Source organism: Phaethon aethereus (assembly GCF_964289735.1).
Source record: "Phaethon aethereus genome assembly, chromosome: 1".
NCBI classification, from domain to species: Eukaryota; Metazoa; Chordata; class Aves; order Phaethontiformes; family Phaethontidae; genus Phaethon; species Phaethon aethereus.
Window position 1 is genome coordinate 38,004,764 of NC_138575.1, and position 23,750 is coordinate 38,028,513.

General features: G+C 42.3%; 1 protein-coding gene across 1 annotated transcript in view; it reads right to left on the bottom strand.

The window, feature by feature from the left end:
* Positions 1–23,750, bottom strand: part of PPM1H (protein phosphatase, Mg2+/Mn2+ dependent 1H) — a gene marked incomplete at its 3' end in the record, with an annotated part of 135,796 nt that overhangs the window by 52,365 nt on the left and 59,681 nt on the right. The window contains exons 2-4 of the mRNA XM_082013925.1: positions 17,552–17,720; positions 8,145–8,489; positions 672–784 (exon numbers count right to left, since the gene is read on the bottom strand). Of these exons, the coding sequence (XP_081870051.1) occupies positions 672–784; positions 8,145–8,489; positions 17,552–17,720 (627 nt within the window). The remainder of the gene's footprint in view (positions 1–671; positions 785–8,144; positions 8,490–17,551; positions 17,721–23,750) is intronic.

The window sequence follows — 23,750 nt, forward strand, 5'->3', positions numbered from 1 at the left end:
GTCATGAGTCTTCAAGCATCCAACTTCCAAATATAACAAAGCAGTAACTCCTGAACACAGTGTTCAGTTCTGAGAAATGGACAAGTATATGAGCTAGAACAGGACACAGTAAAAATCCTAACCTGTGATAGCCCCTTTCCCGCCTCTTCTCCCTGCTGCAGGAGTAGCAGTTATTTGCTTACAGATTATTACCTGCAATTATATAAAAATCTGAGAGGCACGTGGCCTTCCAAGACTAAAGCTGAGGACAGGAGCCACAGGACTTTCTACTGAACCAAACCAGCCCTACCAGCTGTTCCAGATCAAGTCACCTTGTCAGTGTTCAACACACAATTCTACTGCACACCCAACATCTCTTGTGTTTCAGTGGCTCTTTAGCATCTTTCCGCTTCCCTGAAACCATCACGTCATTCAGAAACTGCTACAGGGCCAGAAGTGTCGTCAACCTCCCTCATTGCAACCACCACTCGACAAGTGTGGTTATACACTTGATATATAGATACTGGAAGCCTATTACTGCCATTTGCATTAATTTCCGTGAGAGCCGTTAAAGCGTCCAGCCAAGAAACAGAATCCTCTTGTGATACTGTTTGCAACTAAGGAACTTGGTAACACCAGATCTGGGGAGTTTGGGGTGAAGGAACAGGTGGGGGGACACCACGTTTACTCACCTGCTATCACCAGCGTTTGCCACATAAAGCTTCCCCAATAAATACACCACCACAAGGGCTGTGCAGCCGCCAGAAATATTATACACCGTCCTCTCTCGTTCTATTTGCAAATCCTATGGGAAGAGAGAACAAGATTTATAAAGACAGCATAGCAATTAATGTTTTAGAAAATGAAGATTCCCCTAAAAAAACCAGAGTCTTTCTTAAACTGCATGTCCCACTGGCTTTCTTTACTGTTGCAGCTATGGCTACATGGTCAAGGACAAGAACAGAAAGTCGAGGAGTACCTACTACTTATGACACAAAGAAGTTCGGGAAAAGTCAGGAGAGGAGACTGTAAAACATCAGGCACCAAGGAACAAATGGCAGCTCTGAGGGGTGCAAGGGAATTTGCTATGGAAAAAGCACAATGAAGGCAAAGATAAATGTAGCTTAACAACAGGTACCTGGTGGTATAATTGGAGAGCGCTTTACGTAGACAGCAAATAATTAATGAGACCTAGCTACAACATGAGTAACTACCGGCTCTCCAAAAGGGACGCCAGGATTGCAGAGCATATACCTTCACAAACAGCAGCAAGACACACTCATGCCACAAGGCTCCCCTTCAGAAACACAGGGAACGGGCAGACAATAAACTAGTTAAGGGAGTGGGGGGGAAGGTCAGTAGAACAGTATTTACTGAAAAATATTATAAGCATTCACAGACTTTCCAAGATGAACCACGGTATTTAACCCTGCGTCTCATCACCCTGCTTTGATGAGGTCCTGAAAAGACTCAATTTTTATGCATGTGCACAGGCTCAGATTTAAGGAGGTACGTACCTACTCAGATAGTTCTTCCTGTGTTTAGCTTCCAACTGATTCTGAGTGTAAGAAATATTACATATAAAAAAAGCCCTCCTGCTTAATAGAAGTGGAGAACACAAGTCACGTCTGTCACCAACAATCAATCAAGCCCAGGAATGAAAAAAATACATAAATATATACATACACACACATATATACACATATATAGTCCCAGGAAAGCTTGGAGAACATAAAGGACACAAGTAAATGAGCTATTTTCCAGTACTCCATACATTTTAAACAAAAATTAAAGTAAATGCCTATGAATTTGTTCTGCTTCCTCTTAGTTTAGTTTGGGGTAATAACACAAAATGTTACAAATTACCTTCATCTCCTGCGTCCAGAATCAAATCCAATTTCAAACTGGTCTTTCCATGTAAGACTGGATTCAAACAGGGAGCATCATTTAACATTGCTATTGCAAGTACTGGCAGATCTTTTCAACTAAACCCTGCCTACTTGTATGTGTTTTTTATTATGAATATGGTTGTTTGCCTCCGTGTGTGTGCAGAAGCAATACACACACAGAGTGTGTACTTCAGCCATTTTCATATTTGCACTGAGCAACAAGCAGCTCAAATTGTCCACGCCTTGGAGTCCGGGATTTAGAGCTTTATTTTAGAGCTAAATTTATCTGAGGAAAAGCACCACAACGAATGCAAACCACGACAGCTGCAATTTGATCGAAAACCTCCAGAGTTGGAGGAGGACAAGGACCATGTTTTTGTTTCTACAAATTTCAGCAGAGGGAGGTGAGCTGGGGCAGCGGTGGGGACACTTGGCAGCGCTCGGCGGCTGTCCGGAGGGGTGGGCAGGGAGAGGTGCCTGTCACAGACCGTGACTCCTCGCCGGCCGGTGTGCGTAGGGCCCGATCCCGCTTGTGCCATGGACAGAGGACTGAGGCGGGCGGCGTGGCGGGGACAGCCAGAAGCGTGCAGCGCTGCCGGACGAGGCCATCCTCTGCTGCAGCCGGGAACTGCACCCTGCTGCCGGACAGACTCGGGGTTTTACTGCTGCCTCTCAGCCCATGTTCTCCTTGACTTGTGGTTGTCTTTTTTTTTGGGGGGGGGGGTGAGAAAACCAAGAGGAAAACACCTCCAAGCTAAAAATCAAACCTCGCAGAACCTTTGGTCACAGCTATGGGCCTGTTATAAATGCCACTTTATCTAATCTTGCCATAGAGAAGCTGATTTTCCTCCCCATCGTTTCTATGTATTTTTAAATTAAGCTGAAAAGAACAGTTCAAAGGAAGCAGATGATTCTAACCATCAAAATAATTTAAACTTACAAATACTACAGTGGATTTTTGAGACACTGCCAGGAATTTTAAAAAACTTTCATCTCCGCAGTTTAGAGCATCCCCCAAGACCTTCACACCACGTACAATTCCTCACCTAGTTTCATCTCTGTCATACAAATACTTTGCAAGTGCTGGAATACCTAAATTAAAATTTATTTCTTTCAATAAGCAGAATTCAGAAGCATCTATTATAGGAGAGAAGACAAATAATCCTTAGGGCCTCGTTTTCAGAGTTTCCTTGACTTAAACTAGAACTGTATACTGGATTTTTTCAAATTATTGCTGTTCATGGGCTCTTCCATCTACTTGTTGTTCAGAACTTGAATTTATGACCATGACTTGCCAGAGTAGATTCAGTGCCATGTTTAATTTGATAATACATTGTTTGACATTTCCTTTGAGGGGCAGGGAAGAGGGAAAGGCTTTCCTACAGCTCAACAAGATTTGAGGGGGAAAAATAAACCAAAATAAAATAAAGCCCACCCATGCCACTAATTGATTCTGATGTAGAGACAATAGCTTTTAATGAAATACTTTATAACAGTGCTGCTGAGAAAGCAGCGCAGCACAAACAGGGGCAGAAACCCCAAAACAACTCTGAAGTCCTTACAGGTATAAAAGGGCTCATTCCAGGCAAAGTCGGAGTGTATACACAGCTTTCCTCATTTTCTACCTGGAGAAAGATTTCGGAGCAAACCTCCCGCCCCCCCCCCGCCCCTCTTCTGTAGCTTGCCGCTCATCCCCACATCGCAGTCTGTGTGCGGGGTAGGAGATGAGTAACACTGGGCAGAATCAAACGACGCACCTTTCAGCCTAAAGGGCAGCGCGTGACACTCACGAAGACCCCGACAGAAAAAAGAAAAGGGGAAAAAAAAAAAAAAAAAAGAGGTATTTCTATACCCTCTGTCCAGAAGGCTACCCTTTCATGCCAAGGAAGCAGTTAATTTCGTCTGTGCTCTGCCCCACTCTGTGGGAGCAGGGTGCCCACAAGGGTCGTCTCACACCCGGTTTCCCCGGCCCCCTGCCCGGGGTGAGGGAGCGCAGGGAGGATGGAGCAGAGCCCGCAGAGGACGCCGCGAAGTGCCACGGGGCGGACAAGGGGGGAGCAGGGGTCTCTCTCCACCGATGGCCGAAGCAGCCCGAGGACACTGCGTCAAGCCCTGGGACAGACCACGGCTGCCGTCCTGACCGCTCAGGTCTCCTCAGCGCCCGCCTCGCTACGGCTCGGACCTGGGCTTCCCAGAGCAGCAGCACGGCTTAATCACGCTAATTAACAATCTCTTCCGAAAAAGGAGAAAGATGACACCACGAAGCCAACACCGTCCGCTCGGTCGGAGGCTCCCGGGCCCCCGACGGCGGCTTGCTCGTGCCACCTGCTGGTGACCCTGCGGAGGGGCTCGGGCGCCGAGCTGCGCCGAGCCGCAGCCCGGCTTTTCCTTCCGCCTGGCCTTGACCCACGCGTGTTGGGCAGGCGAAGCGCGGCGGGGCACCCGCCCCTGGCAGCCTGAGGGCTCGGTACGTTCGGACTGCAGTGTCGTCGTTAGGAGTTAGCATACTGCCAACAACAACTGAAAGAACGATTTTGCATCTGTATCCGGCCTCAGAGTAGGGGCCTCTCCTCCAGGGCCTCAATCTTGCTACGACACAAAGCAGCTTTACTCCCTACACACACAGTATCGGCTATCTGCTTAAGTAAAAAAATCATGTTTCAGAAGTAAAGTAAAAATTAGTTCCTTAATCTCCCTTACCTCTGTCAAAAAGACATCAAAATGCCTGTACCACTGTTTCACTTATTTCTACTGGCTATTTAACCAGAGGAGTATTTTCAAAAAGAAAACCATACAACATATGTTGCGCTCTCAAGATTGTTCAAACTAAAATAGCATCAGTCTTGCAAAAGCACCTGTCTAGATTTTGTCTGAATCAAAAAAATCTCAGTCAAGAAGAAAAATCGTGGTACAATGTATACAAACGTATGCCTTCCAATACAGCTTACAGACTAGTTCTGTGCCATTTTTTCCCCATCCAAAATTAGAGGGTTCAGTGTGGAATAGCACTCTCTCCCCTTAATCTTTCTTTAAAATACGTACTACATCACACACATGCCCACAACGCTAAATACAGGGAAATCGGTACAGGCGAGCACTTGGAAACATCCCTCCTGGTTCCTAGAACTGAATCTATAAATGCACATCTTAAAATGCAAGAGATGAAAACTAGAGGATTTGACTTATGACACCTTCAGGACTTAAGCTTATTTATTCCCATTTAACTGGAATAATTGTGATCACTGACAATTGCTGACATTGACCATTTTTTATTTTTTAAATAGGACAGTAAATTATCTGAGAACACAACACAGAAACTTGCTACTCCCAGTTCCAACACAATCAGAGAACACCATCTAGAAATACTTCAAAAAGGGGACAGCTTAATTGTTAAATTTCTAATTTAGGCAATGACTTGGTCTGTGTCAGCTTTCCACAGTGTTTTACTGCACGTAGCTGTCAGACAAGCACTGTCCAAAAGAAATCACACCCAGTAAAGGAAAAATGATTTTTAAAAGCCTTTTGAAACAGATTGATTGCATTTTATTTGAGACTTGAAGCAAAAACAGGGGGAGCTTAACTAGAATTCAAAAGGCAGTTGGGGAAAAAGTAACAGTATGCAAAATGCTCCCAGGAAAGGGGGATGAAACCATCCTTAGAAAAACTTGTCAGGTTGGATTGTTTAAAAAAAAAAAAAAAGTATCTGTATCTACTCAGCATTTTCACCAGGTTCAAAGGTCTCCTTTGCAGGTGATGGGTGTTTCAGGAAACACCACCAAGAAGTCTGCCTGCGTGTCCAGGAAACACGAGCTTTCACCAAGTGCCAGGTAAAACGACATGCTCTGCTGGGACAAACCCTTGTGCATTATGCACATCTCAACTGCACTGACCTAACTCAACAACATCCATGACATTCCAGTACAAAATAGGGCTGAATAAACAATGTGCTGTGGAAGAGGCCCAAAACCTTCACCCAAAGACTACTAGGAGTATAAGTGAGCAGGAAGTTATAGCTAGGAGGACGCTCAATCACTGCAAGCATAGATGAGACTCAGGAGTGTTGATCTTACGAACCACTCCCTTACACAACTGTCTAAACCAGTTATAAGCACAAGGCTCCCTCAAGAGCTTAAAGTAGATAATCTATTGCTTTTCTTAATCTGTTTTTCTAAGACTTCCTTTTAATGTAAAACTTAATGCTGAAATTGTATTGCATTGTGGTAGACACAGAGTTATTTATATATCAAAGACAGACAATGAACTTCAGTCCTCTGACCCTCTGATAAAAAGCAAAAGTGGGAATTAAGGTATCTGATCTGTAGCATATGAACAAAGACACAGGGGAGGAAAATAAAAAATTCTCTGGACTTCAGTTTAGAAAAAGGGAGGACAGATTACCATGACCTGTACATGGAATACCCAGACTTCATATCTGTAGTGAGTTATGCAGGGTTTCTGCTTATGTCATACTCCATCCATAAAAGCCCTCCCAAGCAGTCAGGTGCCTGGACATGTGCTGAGATGGTCATCTGTGTGAACACCTACCAAACAAAGGTGTGAACGCAAAATAAAGCAGGACAGTAACAGCCCTGCTCACTCAGATGTGTTCAGGAAGGCAGTGACAGGTAATGCACATACTGCTCTTGTAAGAAAGGTACGGCACTTCAAACAGCCCTTTAGCTCTCTTACCTTCACTTTCCAGTACCATGAAACTCCATTTCTTGTCTCTCCTGCACTTGGAGCCAGTTTCAAAGGAGAGAGAGTGTTATGTCACGCACTCAGAGCCTGACACTTTTCCAGCCTGAAAATCGCCCCAACTGAAGCACAAAATTGGTATTCTCCCTTAAGCATGCTCTGAACTGGGTGCAGGGGATCGGCAGTGTCATCTTTTCCCTTCTTTCTCTACAAAGAAGGGAGTAAGCTAGTCCTGCCGTTCTGAAAAGGGCATGCTAAACCGACAGGAGATTTTCACGCTTCCTCATCTCTTTTCAGCTAGCAGAAACTGAGCCCACAAGCTGCAGTGCATAATCTGCTTGCACACCTCATGCTGAGTGATGCCTAAGCCATGGCTGTGGATCCCGCTCCTGGACCTACCCAACTAAAAGTCAGATGATGCTGTCCAAACCCAGTTGGTGGGTCTGTTTGCCTGCACTTCCTTGGGAAGAAAGGACAATCCAGCAAGGTGATTTCTATTCAGAAGTCAAAGTGAAGCACCACTTTGTTATAACAACAGTAGTCTCTAATTAGATGCATATAAAATTCACATATATCAGGAAAAGCAATGATTGAATATTGCTTTTCAGACAACAAATAAAACCTCTGGGAAATGCTCATTAGTTCAAAAACCTTCTGCTCAAATAAGAAGCTTTACTAAAAACAACAAAAAAAAATTAAAAAGAAGAAATAGAACAAGATCAGATCTCCCAAGGGCCGATCCGCACGTACTCACTGGCAGGCCAAGCCTCTGCTCTGCCTAACAAGAATTATTTTTAATAACATGGAGAAGTGAAGGGGGAAGGCGCGGAGCAGCTACATCAATCACAAAAGACAAAAAACAGCCTTCCATAGGGAAATTGATGGGTATTCTGTCTCCACAGGGTCATGATTTCCTCCCAGCTGCCAAGCGGGTGGTAGGAACATACTTCATGCCCCACTCACCCACACCCAACCTGCCTCAGTCAAGAGCTGCACGCACACTCTCTACAGTCACTACTGTGCTTTATAACCCACTCCAACACTAACATAAACATAACTACAGGTCATTGGATCAAGGATGCTGCCCCTCATCCATGTCCCTGATGTGACCTTTTATGACCCATTTATGTAGTTGTGAGCAACACAATCAAGGGTCTCTGTGCAAGGAATGCTGAGAGCCTTTCCTGTTGCTCTGGCAGGGCAACAAGGCTTTGTAAAGAGCATGCCTGTATACACAGCCTTATGATAACAGCCAATGCTGAAATCTGCTACTGTGAGGCAATACTAATTTCTACCTTAAAAAAAGGAGGGGTGGGAAGAAAGAGCACCAAGCTTCTAAGAGTCAAGTAATCCACAAACGTGGCCGTGGTGCTGCCTGGGACTTAATATGCAGTTCCTGCCTCACAGGGATGTACCAGGTAAGCTGTTGAGGCTCTTAAATAATTCTGTCCACATTCAGATGGTGTTTAAGTAGGGGAAGAAAAAAAAAAAAGAAAAAAATCCCTAAATGCTCATTTTCTCCAGGCTGTCTGACTCATTAATGTATGCAAGAAGAACTTCAGAGCCCTGAGATATACATACCATTTCCTTGAATGCACTTTCTATGGCCCCAATAACCAGGCACTCATGTGGGATCTTCTTCTCGGTGAAAAAGCGTGTTGGAGGGGTGCTGGGCGAGCCTGGGGCCCCCACACCACCACGCAGCGAGGCCGCCCGTGTCAGCGTCCTGCTGTTGGTGGCCGGGTTGTCAGGCTCCTCTCCTAGGCACGTGGGCGGCAGGACGGCCGTGTTCCTCAGGATGTCCACGATCTCCTGCAGCTGCTCCAGGATATGGTGCTGCAGCAGTTTGGAAGCGACCACAGCTGCCCCTGACCCAGCGTGTCCATCAAACAGGGACCAGTAGTACAGGCTGATCCCATCTGTGTCCTGGAGAAGGAAGGAGGAGAATAAAGGGAAGTAAAAGAGATGGTCACTGTTACACAGCCACAAGTGATGTAATGGAGCAGCCGGTGGCACAGGGGCAACAGGTAAAACACAGGTAACTTTCCCAGAGGTAACCTTCTTTCTGAAATGGAGAAACACCCACTGTGCCAGTACAGCTCTGGCAGGAAGGAGAGATGCATATTTTTGCCACACACCCCCACCATATTTTTTTTGTTTGTTTTTTCTTTTCCTTAACCCCCTGCAAAAAAAAAAAAAAAAAAAACCAAAACCAAAAAGGCTGAACTTGCCATCTTTCTCACCTTACAGCCATCATAGGATGCAAGCACAGCTACCACTGTGCAACTAAGTTAATTTCCTAATGACTGTGTAGATCAGAAGAAAAGCATTTGAAAATCACATCATTGATAAATGATGGACCTACCATCATGGAGACCAAAGTTCTACACAGGACAGCAACAGAATTTTTTTTTTCACCAGGCGTGAGATGAAGGACCTCAGCTTGACGTCTAGTAACAAGACGCAATCCCCACTTCCATGACTGGTAGATAAGGTCCATCCGTGTTGGCAGATAGCAACAGCTCAGGCTTTCCCTGCTTATGCCAACCCAGGAACCAGCACAGCACAGAGGTCCTCAAGAATGGCACGCACAAGTGGGATCAGCTGCACTCCACCTGTGCTAGCCTACACATTCACTGCCTAGCTCTTCCCAGTCCTGTGGAAAGCTTCCTGTACAGCACTGGAGTTATATAACCTCCGATCAGAAGAGCTATGCAAGTGTTTTGGTATAGCTCTCAGCATAATAGTATGCTTTTAGATCTTATACCTTAGCTCAACTCCTAGCATGCTGGTCAGCAAAACTGCTCTCATACAGGCAGAGTATCTGGAAAAAGCAAATTTTGTAGACTTCATTATTAAAATTAAGGTATATGTGGTAATTTTATATATTTCTTCAGCAGTTATTGATCAATGACATGATTTTCAAATATTTATCCCTTTCTGCTCCACACAGTCTTCTCTGAGAAGTGTAAGTCAGCTCCACTATTGCTGTGATTTGAGCAGAAACCATGGTTTTGTGGTGGGGTGCCCTATCACTCAGGTAAGGCCCATTATCCCCAGGCTGGAGGCAGACTAAGTTCTGGGCAGCACAAGCTCCCGTCTGCCTGAAAAATACCAAGGAGCCTAGATAACCTAGATAACTTCCCTAGATAACTTCAACTTTTTTGGGGAAAAAATTAACCTAGAAATCCTCAGGGAAGCATTTAAGGCATAACAATACCTGTCTTTGCATGACAGCATATTTGGCAGCAACATGTGGAAAGAGTCTTTCCAGTCTCTCCTTTCCCCTCCATTTCTTTTTAATCCTGCACCATCTCCCAGCTGTGCTGAAACAACTGTGTGTGGGGCTGCCTTGCGAGTCAGACATGGGTGGACTAATACAGGTTTAGAAATAAACCATTTTGCAAGGGACAGGAATCGGGCAATACCGGTGCAAAACATCTCGTACTAAGAAAGCATAACGTAGATCTCACTGCAGCCACAGAACTGCATGGCATGCTGACTGTGATCTAATTTAGGATGACAGACATGATTTGTTTCACTCACTGCAACACTGCTCCCTTACACAACAGATCAGCATATAGTCTAAGCACCACCTGCATCCCTGCACCTCATGCCCAAAGCACTGCTTATTTCAAACTTATGGACAGGGCTGTGAGCCGCAGCTCCTTTTACTTTCTGCTGTTCCAGCTGCTCCACAAAGGTGCCAACCACTGGCTGTAGGACATGGCAGACAGGTTGGAGTAAGAACACCATGAATTGTCATTTGCAGATCCAGAAGACATCATTCATTGTTGCCTTGAGCTACAAAATCCAACACCTAATGCAAAATGTCTCTTTTTATAATACTCTCAACAGGTATATAGAACATCACTACAGGTTCATGCTGTTCAAAGGGCAGAATTCATTGCTGAACAAGCATTATTACTTACAACTTTGTTGAAATGCACACTGAAAAGCCTTGATTATAAAAATTACATAGAAGTCTTTTTTTTTTTTTTAAGATTATAGCATTGCTGCTGTAGTAAAGGTCAAACATATTCTTAACCAGTGCATTAACAATACAGTCATCTATACAGTGGAGAGTTCCTCCAAGAGAAGGAACTCATCAGTCTATTATGCACCCTTCATTTTATTACTGAAATGCTGAGAAAAGGGAGTATTGTCCTACAGTACTGCTGTACTGACTACTTACCACAGTAAGGATCATACAGGGTACATCCTATAACGGTGGACCAACAAATGTACAGATTTCCAAATGCGTCTCCTTAGCCAGACCCACCCACTCACCCAGTCAGAAAAAAACCTGTTGTGAAACTTCACCCCTGAAGGTATAACTGTCAGTTGTGCTAGCTTGCTCTGGCCTCAGAACCACTCCAAGTTCACACAACAGTTGGCTGTAAAATTCTGCTTAAACCATTTTTAACGGATAACAGGATTACTGACTAAAAAAACCTATTTGTAAAAATAGATTCCTATTCATGCAAAATGTAAATTATTTTGCCAACAGAAACAAGTATCCCAAAGTGAAAGTATTTCAGTTGAAAACTGAAACCATTTATTCAAAATGGCAGCACTGTGCCTCCTGGGAGTTGCAGATCAAACTACTTCTGCTCCCATTCTTCTCTTAGGGTTTGGGTCCCTGGCCAAAATCCACCTCATGATGCACCATGGATAATGCTTCCACAGCTTATGTCATTTGGAAGGTGCTACTCCTTTGGAGATGTGCTGCCTTTGGGGGAAAAAGCATAAAGGCATTGCACCTCTGATTGAAATGGAAATATTTTACCTTCCACCTATAGGAGGAAGGTATTTTGTGGTCACCTTCCCCCTGACCCCAAACTATAACAAAAACTTACAATTAAAACCAAGTTTAAACACCCTCCCTTTTCTTAAGTTTTCCAAAGCAAGCCACCACCAAAGTCTGTATTAGAGCTTTTCAGAAGATAAAGGAGAACAATTATTAACACAATTCACTCTCATTATTATGAGCAGAACACTGCATATGTCCTACACTGAACAAGCCTGATGTGAACTTGGTAGTCAAATAAGGTGCCATCAGAGACCAGAAAGCTTTAAACCAGACCAGAACAATGGCCCATGACAAAAAGTGAAGTTGAAATGTTACTGCTTATTTCCTCTAAGCCAATGGGCAGCACAAATTAGGACAGAGAAGCTCATGTGGGCCTGAGCTGTATTGTCAAGCTGTCACTGACATGAACATGGCATGGCCACATCAGCTATAGTAGTTCTTCTGGAGTTCACTGATCTTGTCCTTTTTGGACTAATAATTCTTTAACAAGAGGGTGTTGCTAACAGTCCAGCTGAGTTCAGGCACCTATATTGCACACCTCCAAGACAGGTCTCTAAATTGCCCTGATACTGAGCAGAGAGAAAAACACCCCTGTACTTCCAGACTATGCTCATGTCATTCCAAAGTATTTCTCCCTATCAACTGCAGAAGTACCCTAGATAACTGAGAGGTCTGCATTATAAGCATATACAGTCAGGGGAGATGACTACCACAACGCTGCTCTTACAAACACGTTCTGTGTGAGATGCCCTAGGGCCTTAACTTCAGTTGGGATCTGCAGGCATTACTGTAACCTAAATATTAGTCTCCAAAAACTTTTATGTATGTCTATGACGCTTCATTTACTTTTGAACTAGCAAAGACAGTATAACCACGAATAACCTATTAGCCGTGTAAAAAAGGAAGAAGAAACAAACTCCTTCGCCCTGCCCAGAGAATAAAAACAGCTCCTCTATTTGAAAGAAATGAATTCTCCAAAACCAAACCAATTGGATGAGAATTAAATATATGGTGCAAATAAAGTAGCAACTCTGAGAACGAACAAGGGTCAGCAGTCAGGGCGCACAGATGAGACAAAAAGCACAAAAAAATCCTTGCTTTTCCTCCCACAGCTGAGGTGACCTCCGTAACCACCAAGTGATTACACACATTTTGGTGTGTATATGCATGGCTGTTCTCTCTCTTTCACATTTGGGAGCTTGAACTTCTTCCCAAAAGTACTGACATTCTGCAGACTCTCAGAGAACAAGACATCTATTTCTACTAGCTCTAGTGGTATTCTGTCAAAAGCAGTCTTTCAAACACCAGTCTCCATTTGTTCTTTTAAATGGGCAGACCCCTCAAGTGGGAGTGTGATCTGTCACCACAGTGATTTATTTTAGATTTTCTTTCAAAAGATTCAGATTTAACAACATTCTCAATAGCTACCAGATGCATGAAAGGCAAACAGATCCTTCTCTGCACTGACCTCACAATTAATTTCCAGTATGTACTGGGAGATTTAATAAGCTTCAAGCTCTTCAACTGCTGACCTAGCTTTCAGGAAGGTTCAGCAGTCTCCCGGGTTTTGTAATTGTAAAGTATAATTAAGACATGCAAAGTTTTGGGTCAAGCAATGGATGAGAAATCATGAAAGAAAATGCACATATATACATAAATGGGGAAATTATAGAAATTTATAGCAAAGTTACAGGAAAAAAAAAAAGGCAGCCTTAGCAATATATAGCAATAAACTTGGGACAAATTTTTTAGGCAGTGGTCCTACATTGCAAACCTTCAGAAATTTTTTTAATGAAGCAAATTCCAAACAGGCAAATAAATCATGTTGCCACTGAAAATTTATTCTGAAAACCACACCCCAACTCGACTATTATTGTTCCAAATACACTCACAGAATGCATTAGAGCACATCTTTAGTTCTCAAAATCTGAACTGGGTGAGCAGTTGCCACTCCATGGTCAGAGAAAAGGCTCCTCATGCTACCGATGATAGGTTCGGTTACCTGTGGTAGGCAACCAACCTTGTGTCACACAAAACAAACACTCCGCCCCATCTTTGTGACAAAAAAACCTGCAGAATTAATAGTTATGTATCTCCACATTGCAATGGCAACTAATAATGCATCACATTAAGTTGTGCAACCTGACTGTCACTATGACAATATCCTGGCATAGGATTCCCATTTCACTCACTGATGGTCTTCAGTTTCATCAGCAAGGCACCCTGTAGTTAAAGGCATTTAAAAATAGCACCAGTGAAAAAGCCGTGCGATTTAAAGTGAATGCTCCTGAATGGGGACAGAGGGCAAAAATTTTTCATCCAGCTCTGGAGTCCTCAGCACAGGAAAGACACAGACCTATTGGAGAGGGTCCAGAGGAGGCCACAAAAATCAGAGGGATGGAACACCTCCCCTATGAGGACAGGCTGAGAGAGCTGGGGTTGTTCAGCCTGGAGAAGAGAAGGCTCCCGAGAGACCTTATTGCAGCCTTCCAGTACTTAAAGGGGGCTTATAAGAAAGGTGGGGACAGTCTTCTTAGCAGGGCCTGTTGCTGTAGGATAAGGGGTAACTGTTTTAAACTAAAAGAGGGTACCTTTAAATTAGATATAAGGAGGAAATTTTTCACAATGAGGGTGGTGAAACACTGGCACAGGTTGCCCAGAGAGGTGGTAGATGCCCCATCCCTGGAATCATTCCAGGTCAGGTTGGACGGGACTCTGAGGAGCCTGATCTAGTTGAAGATGTCCCTGCTTATTGCAGGGGGGTTGGATTAGATGACCTTAAAAGGCCCCTTCCAATTCAAAGATTCTGTGGTTCTATGATTAATCATGCAGCAGTGGCGTGGGGTGGGGGAAAAGGGAGAGAATTAATTTAGGGTTGAATTTGCAGAGCTTTTTCTTTTGCTGCCCTGCTCAGTGTATCACCCACTCTTTCAAGAAGAAAAACCTATTTATGCTATTTAACAGGTTTCCTTGGATTACTATGTGTGTCAGGGCTGAAGAAACATTCCCTTCTCCTTACCCTCACTTCTGGCCCATCACTTCCTCCTTCCCACCTTCGAAAGCTCTCCAGAGTCCACCCACAGAGTCAAAGCCATGACAGCAGCACCCAACCCACACAGACACCCTGTGGAACTCTGACTCCCTTACGCTGCCTTGCCAAAGCGTGGGGCTGCATTGATGGGCTCAGCATTAAATAACAATAATCACACAACCTCAGATGAAGCTGACATTTAAGTTTCACAAACTTCCCAGAAAGCAGAGTAAAACAAAGATGGTATGTGGCCTTCTCAAACAGTCTGGGGGGGAAAAAAAAAGAACAGTCTGAGGACAATGAAATGGTCTCTGTTAAATTAAGAGACACGTTAAGTTCCAGTTCCTATTTCCCTTGTGCTCCACACTTTAAAAAACTAAACAAGAACAAGAATAAATCTTTTCATCAGACAAATATTCAATAAACTGCTTCCCTCATCCCTTCTTCCTTCAATATTTCTACAAGGTGCTTCACCACTCAGACTTTATTTCAGGTTATGTGTTACAGTGGGATTTCCCTAGAAAATTCCCCAGAATTCAGCCTCTGCCTTTCTTACTAAATACTTGCTGGGATGATATTATACCATTCACCGGAGTGTCTCAAGTCTGTATTTCTACATCCTATTGATACAGAGTAAGTTGCACCCTTATCACATTTAACACCAACTTATACACTCCTTAAAAAAAGTTTGCTAACAATGCTATGTGAAAGCAAAACAGTATTATACTTTACAGTATAAAAATATGAAAAAGGAGAAGTATGATACATTATAGAAAAGTGTACATATTTTTTTTTTCTTTCAAAATATATTCAACTAGCAAAAAAATGTACCAAGGAAAAAATCCTACTAATTGCTAGTGTAAGACTGCCCTCTAGTAGAAAACTTTCTCTAGAAATATGCTGCCTGTTTTGGGAAAATATATTACAAATTTAAATTTGTGAGCTGTAGTCAAATAACATGGTAGAATAGGTTTTACACAGCTAAATAATGAGTGCTATAGCACGCATTCAAGTGTCATGTAGAAAGAGCAGTATATTTGTAGATAAGAACCAAACATTTAAAGAATGCAATAAGAAGTGACATGGAAACAGTATACTATATTATATAGATCAGCTGGCTCCTCACTTCAGACATTATGCTCATTTCTGGTCAAAATGTGTCAGAAATAGAAGAAAGAACAGAAGATTTGAACTAAAAATGTTTCACTCAAGAAGCTTGAAAGGGAGTGTCTGTTTCTTCCAAAATTGAGATAAAAGATACAGAATCAATGTAGGAAGTACACTAATGAGGAGAGGAGGAGAAATCAGAAAATTCTGTGAGATACTTCCCCTTAACACAGGGCAACTGGATATTTAACAAGGCTGACAAATATTACATTTAAAATGGAAAAAAAAGAGCAGCTTTCAAAAATCTGCAGTCAGTTTATAGACCCTACCTAGTAATTACCATTACTAGGTAATGTTTGGAAAAAAGTTCCTTCTGAGGAAGATGATTAACAATGCAGTATATACAACATAGCGTGCCTTTTGCTCTCAAGAAGCATCTGATACTGCACAGCACCAAGATGTGTCTACCCATGTTGGTGTCTGCGCAGGGGTCTTTGCAGTGTGCTGCGTGCGTAACACAGCGATGCCCTCTGTGTCAGACAAACCCATCACCTGGAAGAAGCACGTTGTTGCTTATCTTGATGTGTTTTATATACACAAGTACTGTGGCCAAATGCTTGCGTCATTAAACATAATTAACATATACAAAAACTAAATACACTCAGGGAACCAGGTGTTTGCATGAGCCAATAGCAGACAGTTGCATGGGCTTTCTAGGAAAGACTTTTTTAAACACTGACTATTGAAACAAATTCTGTTTTGCCTTGCAGGAGCATACACAGAAGTCATTAGTCCCAGCAAGCACAAGGCACAATTCATTATCCAGGAGTGTTCAAATATGTACTTGAAAAAAAATCATGACTGTCTGAAGGAGGAATATCAACACACAGGAACTGGGACAGGTGATTTAAGGAAAGATTTGAAAGAGGAAAGAACAGGGCTATTTGCAAACATGGAAAATCTGTCAGAGCCTGAAAATTTTGCAGCAATAATGAAATATGAAACAGAACAGCAGGAGCAAGAGATGAGGAGCGACACAGTGCAAGAGGAATGTGTGTTGCTCAGGACCCCAATGACCCCTGCAGCCATCAGGTGTACCAAGCCATGGGGTTTTGGGAGAGAGACTGAAGCAGACTGCTAATCACAACCTGGTTTAAAACAAGAACAAAAAACAAAAAACAAACAAACAAACAAAACCACAAAAAAGGGTACTTACAGTCCACTGAAAGACTAATTAACACTTAGGGAGAACTTGTGTTTTCTTAGCAGCAGAAAGACTGCATATCCACGTTGTCCGACTCCCAACATTCAGATAAGGCATTTAGTGTTACATGGCTAAACATCTGACTCAAGCACACACTATCGATCATTGCTGGAGCCTGAGCTTGAGCTCATGCTTAAGGAGCAGATAAAGTAATTAGCCAGTCAGAAAACAAGACAGATGAAGAATAGCAGATGATTGCCAGTAGACAAGTTCATGATGCACATCACTCTCCACACACAGAGAAGAGCCACAGCCTGCAAAAATCTTTGAATTCCTTGTGCTGGATGACCTTACTCTACCTGCACAAACCAACCTTGCTACACACAATACTACTTCAGTGAAGAGAACCCAAACGTCTGTCTAATCCTTTATAAAATTGTATGACTGTATAAATGGTAATACTGCTATGCTTGCAGTGACCATCACTGGACAAGTCAACCACAGCCATTAAACACAGTATTCTGCAGCAGTAAATTCCTCAGGATTGTATTTTCGGAAACAAAAGAAAAAGGAAAATCCAAGGAGTATTCCCCTCCCCATCTTTAAACTAAAATGTCTTAGATGCAAGGAACATTTTTCAATGCAAGAAATCAAAAATCAAGAAGTAGAGCTAAGAAAAGTATAGCTAAGTGTTCTGTATTTAAGCAAAGGTGATTAACAAGAGGTGACTGAAACTATGAAACATTCAGTAAACATCTTTTAGTGTCATATTGCCACATCCTTTTATACTTATTTTGTACTTCTCCACTGACAAGATACAGATGTCTGCTTACCGAATTGTCTTTCAGCTGGAGACCTTCTCCATTGGGCAATGACGACCTCCGTTTTGTTGAGGAGTTCTTGTTTGGTGTAGAATTAGCGCCTCCAGCTTTCTTCTTGACAAAGAGGACTTCACAGCTGGCTTGATCTTCATTGTGCGTGCTCTTCCCTGCATTTATTACCCTAAGAACAAAATCAAAACAAAACAAGAAAACAAGGGACATGTCCAAGTTAGCAAAGCACAGAAGCCTCCAGCTGCCTCTCATACCTGAGTCAAGATGTACAGAACCATAGCCCAGAAGTACTGCAAATACCAAATGAATTAAAATATCTGACTTGTCTTACACAGGTACACATACATACATACACACGCGTATACTCGTTTGTTTCTATACACCTACACGTGGCATTTTCACAGTGTTTTTCACAGAATTGTGTGAATAAGAGCCAATGCTATCATGAGCATATTTTACCCTTAGGCATACCATACTTTTCTTTAAAGGGACTACTTGATGGTCAAAACTGATAACACTTATGCCTCTGAGCTGAAACATGAGATCCCCAGTTGCTTTTTTACCTGCCAGCCTCTCTGCTATGGTGACTAATGAATCTGTAGGCTAAGGGTGTGCTTTCTGTCAAGTTCCAAGTCTTGCACAAACAAAATACCTGCTATAAATCTAAAAAGCTGATATTGCTAAAGGCACAGAAAAATACGCAACTTCTATTAGTCTGTTTAAAGGGCATATAATAGAAGGCATATAATAGAACTGCTGTGACAGAAATACAGAGGAAAGGCTTTGCCTTATAGTCCAACACACAAATCAGGCTTGCTTGTGCCACAGCAACACAGAGATGCATAATAAATACACCCCTCTAGCAATGCAGAACAACATACCCTTCCCCTAAAACCTCAAACCCTCACACCTCTGTCCCACCTGCAGCGTAGAAAGCAAACGATTTGCACCAAGAGCTGCAGGCATGCAGAAACCAGCAGTAAGAGCTCAGTATAAGCTTCAGACAGCCAAAGGTATCCTGAGACTTGCACCACAACTGCTCGTCTTTCTTCCATCAGTGGTGAACCTGAAATAACAACTATTCCACCACCACCATTAAAAAACCCTAATCAGAAGTTTGCATTATCCAAGATACTGTGATTACTATCATCCACCTCAGAACAGCCACGTTCAAACACATTTTCCACTTTCTACATGAAAACCTCACCACAAACTGACTCATTTTTCATCAGTTGACACCGCATTCAGTAAGATGTGCTTTGACAGTCCTGGGCTTACACAGGGAAAACCCGTGTAAGGTGGGGCCATGCCTTGTTCCAATCAAGCAAAGACATTTTGATGCAAGCACGTCTTCTTCCACAAACACTCTCTAACCAATTCTCTTTACTACCAGGTGAGAGTCACCTAACAAGCTGACTGCTCGTCAAAGACAGCGTTTCCACTACTGGACAAACACAGAGTTTCACATCAGGCACACCATGTCTTTAAAAACATAAGTGCTGCCTCCCCAGAAAGTCAAACAGCTTGAAGGCACATCATAATCCTGATGGCAAGTTCATGGCATACTTGACTTCTTGATCTCTAATATTTTCATTACAATAAAATTTTACGTAACAGGAAAGCACTTGCTAAAGGTCGCTGAAATGAAAACAAAAACTGAAGGCAGGCTTGCAGGGAACTCTGCCCCAGCTTGCCTGCTCTTGCTGAAATGTCAATTCTGTGTCAGCCTTGCTTAAAGGTAATATATTCTTTTGATTTTCAAAGAGCAACATGATACTGTGACATGCAAATGAGTATTCCTGCCTGTGATTAGGAAAAAAAGTCATCTTCTAAGAAAATGTGCATCCACTACAACCGTTTTCAGAAACTGAAAGTTTCTTTACAGTGCCAAATGTCACATACTGCAGTCTGACACCTGTATGCACAATACCACCAGTTGTTTACAAGTATTTCTTGTAAATAAACACCAACTGTAAAATTGTTTTGTGAAACACACGGAGAGCAGACATGAAGGAGCATCTAGTTGCAAGGCACCTGTGAGCAGTCTAACCACTCACCTCCTGTAGTGCCTAACCTTTGAGCAACTGAAGATCAAACACGGAGACACAGTAAGCTCCTAGTCTGAAAACTTGACATTTTCTTGACCTATTAGGAAAAATGGAAACATATATTTGCGGGGGGGGGAGGGGGAGTAAAAATTGAAATGCTGCAAGCATGATTAAAATACTGCAGCAGCAGAGAAAATATAGTTTTATTGTATCAGGAACTAATAAATATTCAGTTTAGCTGATCAGTCTCCTCACTGATGCTGCTAGCTGTTTTCAACTCCATTTAAAACAAAAGCAGAAGACAAATAGAGAGAAAAGCTACTCCTTACAAAAATCACTACTCTTCTTTACCACTTCCAAAAATCACTGAAGTATTAGAGCTGCTCTAGTTTCTAAGCTTAGTGATGGACTTCAGGACTTGAATGGTAGGAGATGTTTTGGTGTGTAATGGCATGTTAAGTTATGCAGAACACGGTATCATTTTATAAAGCTCTTGCCAAGAAAATTTGTCAAGGCACTGAATATATTAGAAAGGCTACGAGAACAAAGTGACCTAACAGACTAGCTTGGCAATCAGTTCCTGTGGCACGCCTGGAGTTGAACCTGTGTACCAAAGACCTTGCTAGAAGAGGGCATGGTCAAAAGGAACCTGGCAAGACTGAACACTGAGAAGATGTGAGGGTTGTGGCATCAGTGTATGTTCCCTCCCAGAATTTCACTTTATCTCCTAAAAACCCAGTTCTCCTCTCTCTACCAGATTAAATTTATGTTGGAAATTCTTGAGAAGACTTGAACTAATTATAATGTCAGAACAGTGCTTATGGGTGCTGGATGCCAAAAGGTGGCCCTCTTCTGACACGGGCAGCCTTCTACCGTTCCATCCCATCTCATAGGCAAACCTTGGGAAAGCGCTGCAGCGAAGCCCTGTGATTTTTAATCTCAAAGCCTGAGACATGTGCTGGTGCCTGATGCCCAGCACAGAAGCCGGGTAACACCTTCTACTCAGCTTCAAGTCTCTCTCTTGCCTTTCAAAATCCTTTTCTTTCTGCAGCTTCTAAAATCCCTCCTCAAGGCAATTTTTTCAACCAGCTTTCCAATGCTGATTTTACTGTTGTCTTCTCTCCTTGCTCTCTAACTTACCAGGACAAAACCCACATCTAAGCTGCTTATACAAATAACAAAGCAGAACTAAAAAGATGTTCATATCTCTAAAAGGTAGCTCTTAATTAGACCTCTGAACATGTTTGTGGAAAACCTACCATCCCCCTCCTTCCATACAGGAAGTGCCTCAGCTTCCTAAGCTTTTCAGTTCCCCTTCATATCTCTTTGTCTGCCTCAAAAAATAAGTTATCCTCCAGTAAAGTGAACAAAATGAGATAAAGCACTATGTTCTCACATTTAATACAACAAAAAACCTTTCCCCACCAAAAAATCCTCCTCAAATCATACAGTTGTCCTCACTTCCATTTTATTATGCATGTAAATAATAATAACAAAAATAATAACAATAATAATAACAATTACTATTATCATTAGGATAAAAAGGATTTGAAAAAAGATTGAGGACTTCATGATTCTCTAGCTTTTACTCAGAGACATGTTTTTAAGGGAATTCTTGCTTTTGTTTTCTCTCCCCAAAACAATTCCTCAAGGAACTGTTTGATTAGACCTATTATGATCAACTCCTTTCCATCCCTTCCCTCCTCTCCCCCTTACCTGTTTATCTCCTATCCAACCTTTTAAGAAGTTCAATCCAAATAACCTGTTTAATTTGGATCAGAAGTGCCTCTTTTTACAGTATTAGCTGTCTCTATTGTGTCAAACACATTGCTCAGTAATAAAGAATCCTAAGGTTTAGTTCATGGTACAGTAGTGCTAATAAAAATACATCCTACTTCAAACAGGTGCTTCCTGAAGCCTGCACAGTGAGGTGGTGGGGTTTGGTCACACTTGAAGAGGTATTTGCATCAACCTTGATGGACACCAGTACTTTATGAGACTAACCTCAAACACACCCTCAGCTGAAAGCAAATCCTCCAGATAGTAGCCAGCTAGTTTGTTTGGCTCACACTTAGCATTCCGCTGGTATCTCGCGAGACCCCAAATCCCATCCAACTGCATGGAAATGTAGGTCACACTGTGCTTCTGTTCTTCGTTCAACAAGCAGAGCTCTGAAACTCCTGCGCCAAGGTCACCGAATTTATCTTAAAAGAACCAAAACAGGCCAGTTGAACAAATCCAAAACAAGTTCTGATACTAGTTTTCTGAACAAAAAAACCCCCACCAAACAAAAAAAACCCAGCTCAAGTCTTTTGAAGTATTTCTGTTGAGCCCTCTATTTCTTACATCAGTATCAGCTCATATACTCTTTGGTTGTTTTGCTCCTCCCTATACCATGCTTTTTGAGATTACATTAAGTGGTACTTGCTTCAGCAGAAGTTCCAAGCTGTGCTGCAGGAGGAGAGTTTTACTCACGTCTACATCCTAAATTCTGAAAAAAGTTAAAGTAGTTGTCCAAGTGCTTGTATTTTTTAAACTCACAAGTCTAGCAAAATTTTGTATGTAACCTACTTAGATTAAAAATAATGGGTAAAGGCTCATCATAAATTCTGAATGATACCCAACAGCAGCAGTATACACAAAAAAGACTTTTTGACTAGGAGAGCTACAAGAGCTTGGGGAGCTACGTTGCAGCAGAAGCGTGAGAACTGGCCGCACATACAGTCTAGACCTGTCCCAGCTAAGAAATAAAATCTGTAAGTACAGAGCCTGACCTACCCCCTCAGTTTAGATCAACTGCCGGGTAACTGACAACCACTGGAGACCATAGGAGGACACTCCAAATCCTATCCGCTTCTCCCCCACCAAGACAAAGTTCCTTTCTATGGTAGTAGAAAGCATTCCCGATTCCACCTCTACTGCAGGACCTGTTGCGAGGGTCAAGACATCCTACACAAGCACTTCCAGAGCAAAGGCCTGAGCAGATTGTGCTCGTATCACGTAGGTTAAGGCTGAGGCTGTGCATAATATCTGCGTAGCCCACAGGGTCTAACACTGGAACATCAAAATACCTGCAAATGTTTCTAAAAAGAAGAGTGCTGCTGAGAAAGGGGGAAATACATCAACTTGCATTTGTTGGCGAGGAGGTGGCCGTGCCAGGCAGGAAGCCATCCTGGCAGGGAAGGTCAGCTGAAAGAGGAAGAGGGAGTGAAAGAACACAAAACCAGCTTGCAAGCACCCAAACGCAAGAGAAATCAAAGCTGTAACCAAAAGACCAGTTGATGGTCCCAAGTTGCTTTCTTAGTTAGATCTCTTTACAAAAAGATGCTGCCAAATGCTTTTCTCTGTAAACGCAAAGGTAGGAGAAGACCCCAACTCTGCTCCAACTTGCTTGAAGTCCCATAAGGTATTAAAAATATATATTAAGAAAAGCCCTGCAAACAAGTTATCTGCTTCAAAATAATCCAAGTAATTTAAAAGTTTCAATCATCAAAACAATTTTTTTCTTCTAACCATGTCTTTATCTTTCTTCCCCAAGGAAATTTTCTAACTCCATAATTTATCTCATTAGCAGACATATACTCTTAAACATTTATTAAACTATCTAACTTCAAACATGCTCCTTGTTTCCCCATTATCAGTTTTCAGGTTACTAACAATATCAAAGAGTAGTACCACTCATTGGGGAAGTAAACAATTCTTTTTCTAGGAAATACTGGCTGTATTCAACAATCACAAGAACTAAGCAATGATAACCAAGAGCTGTTGTTGAAGTGCTTTATTTATTTACTGTGGATAAAAGTGACTTTCTGCAGTTCTGGCATATACAAGTTTCTGAAATGAATACATTAACAACCTTCCTGCTGTTCACAAGGTGAAAAGAGGATAATGGTAAAATGTCACCCCTCACCTGCCAAAATAACCCCAACAAAAAAAAACCCAACAATGCACTTGCCTTACATACTTGGAGGAAAATAGAGCCCACAAAAGAAGCTTAAAGAAAAGTCTATGAGCTGAGGTGAAAGAGCATTGCTTGCAAGATGTCCTGCAAGATGTCTTTATTCAGGGAACCTGCTCTCATTTGATCCACAAAAACTTCAATTTGTTAACCCCAAGCAACCAAAAAGCTCTTTATCTCCTCCTGAAGGGTT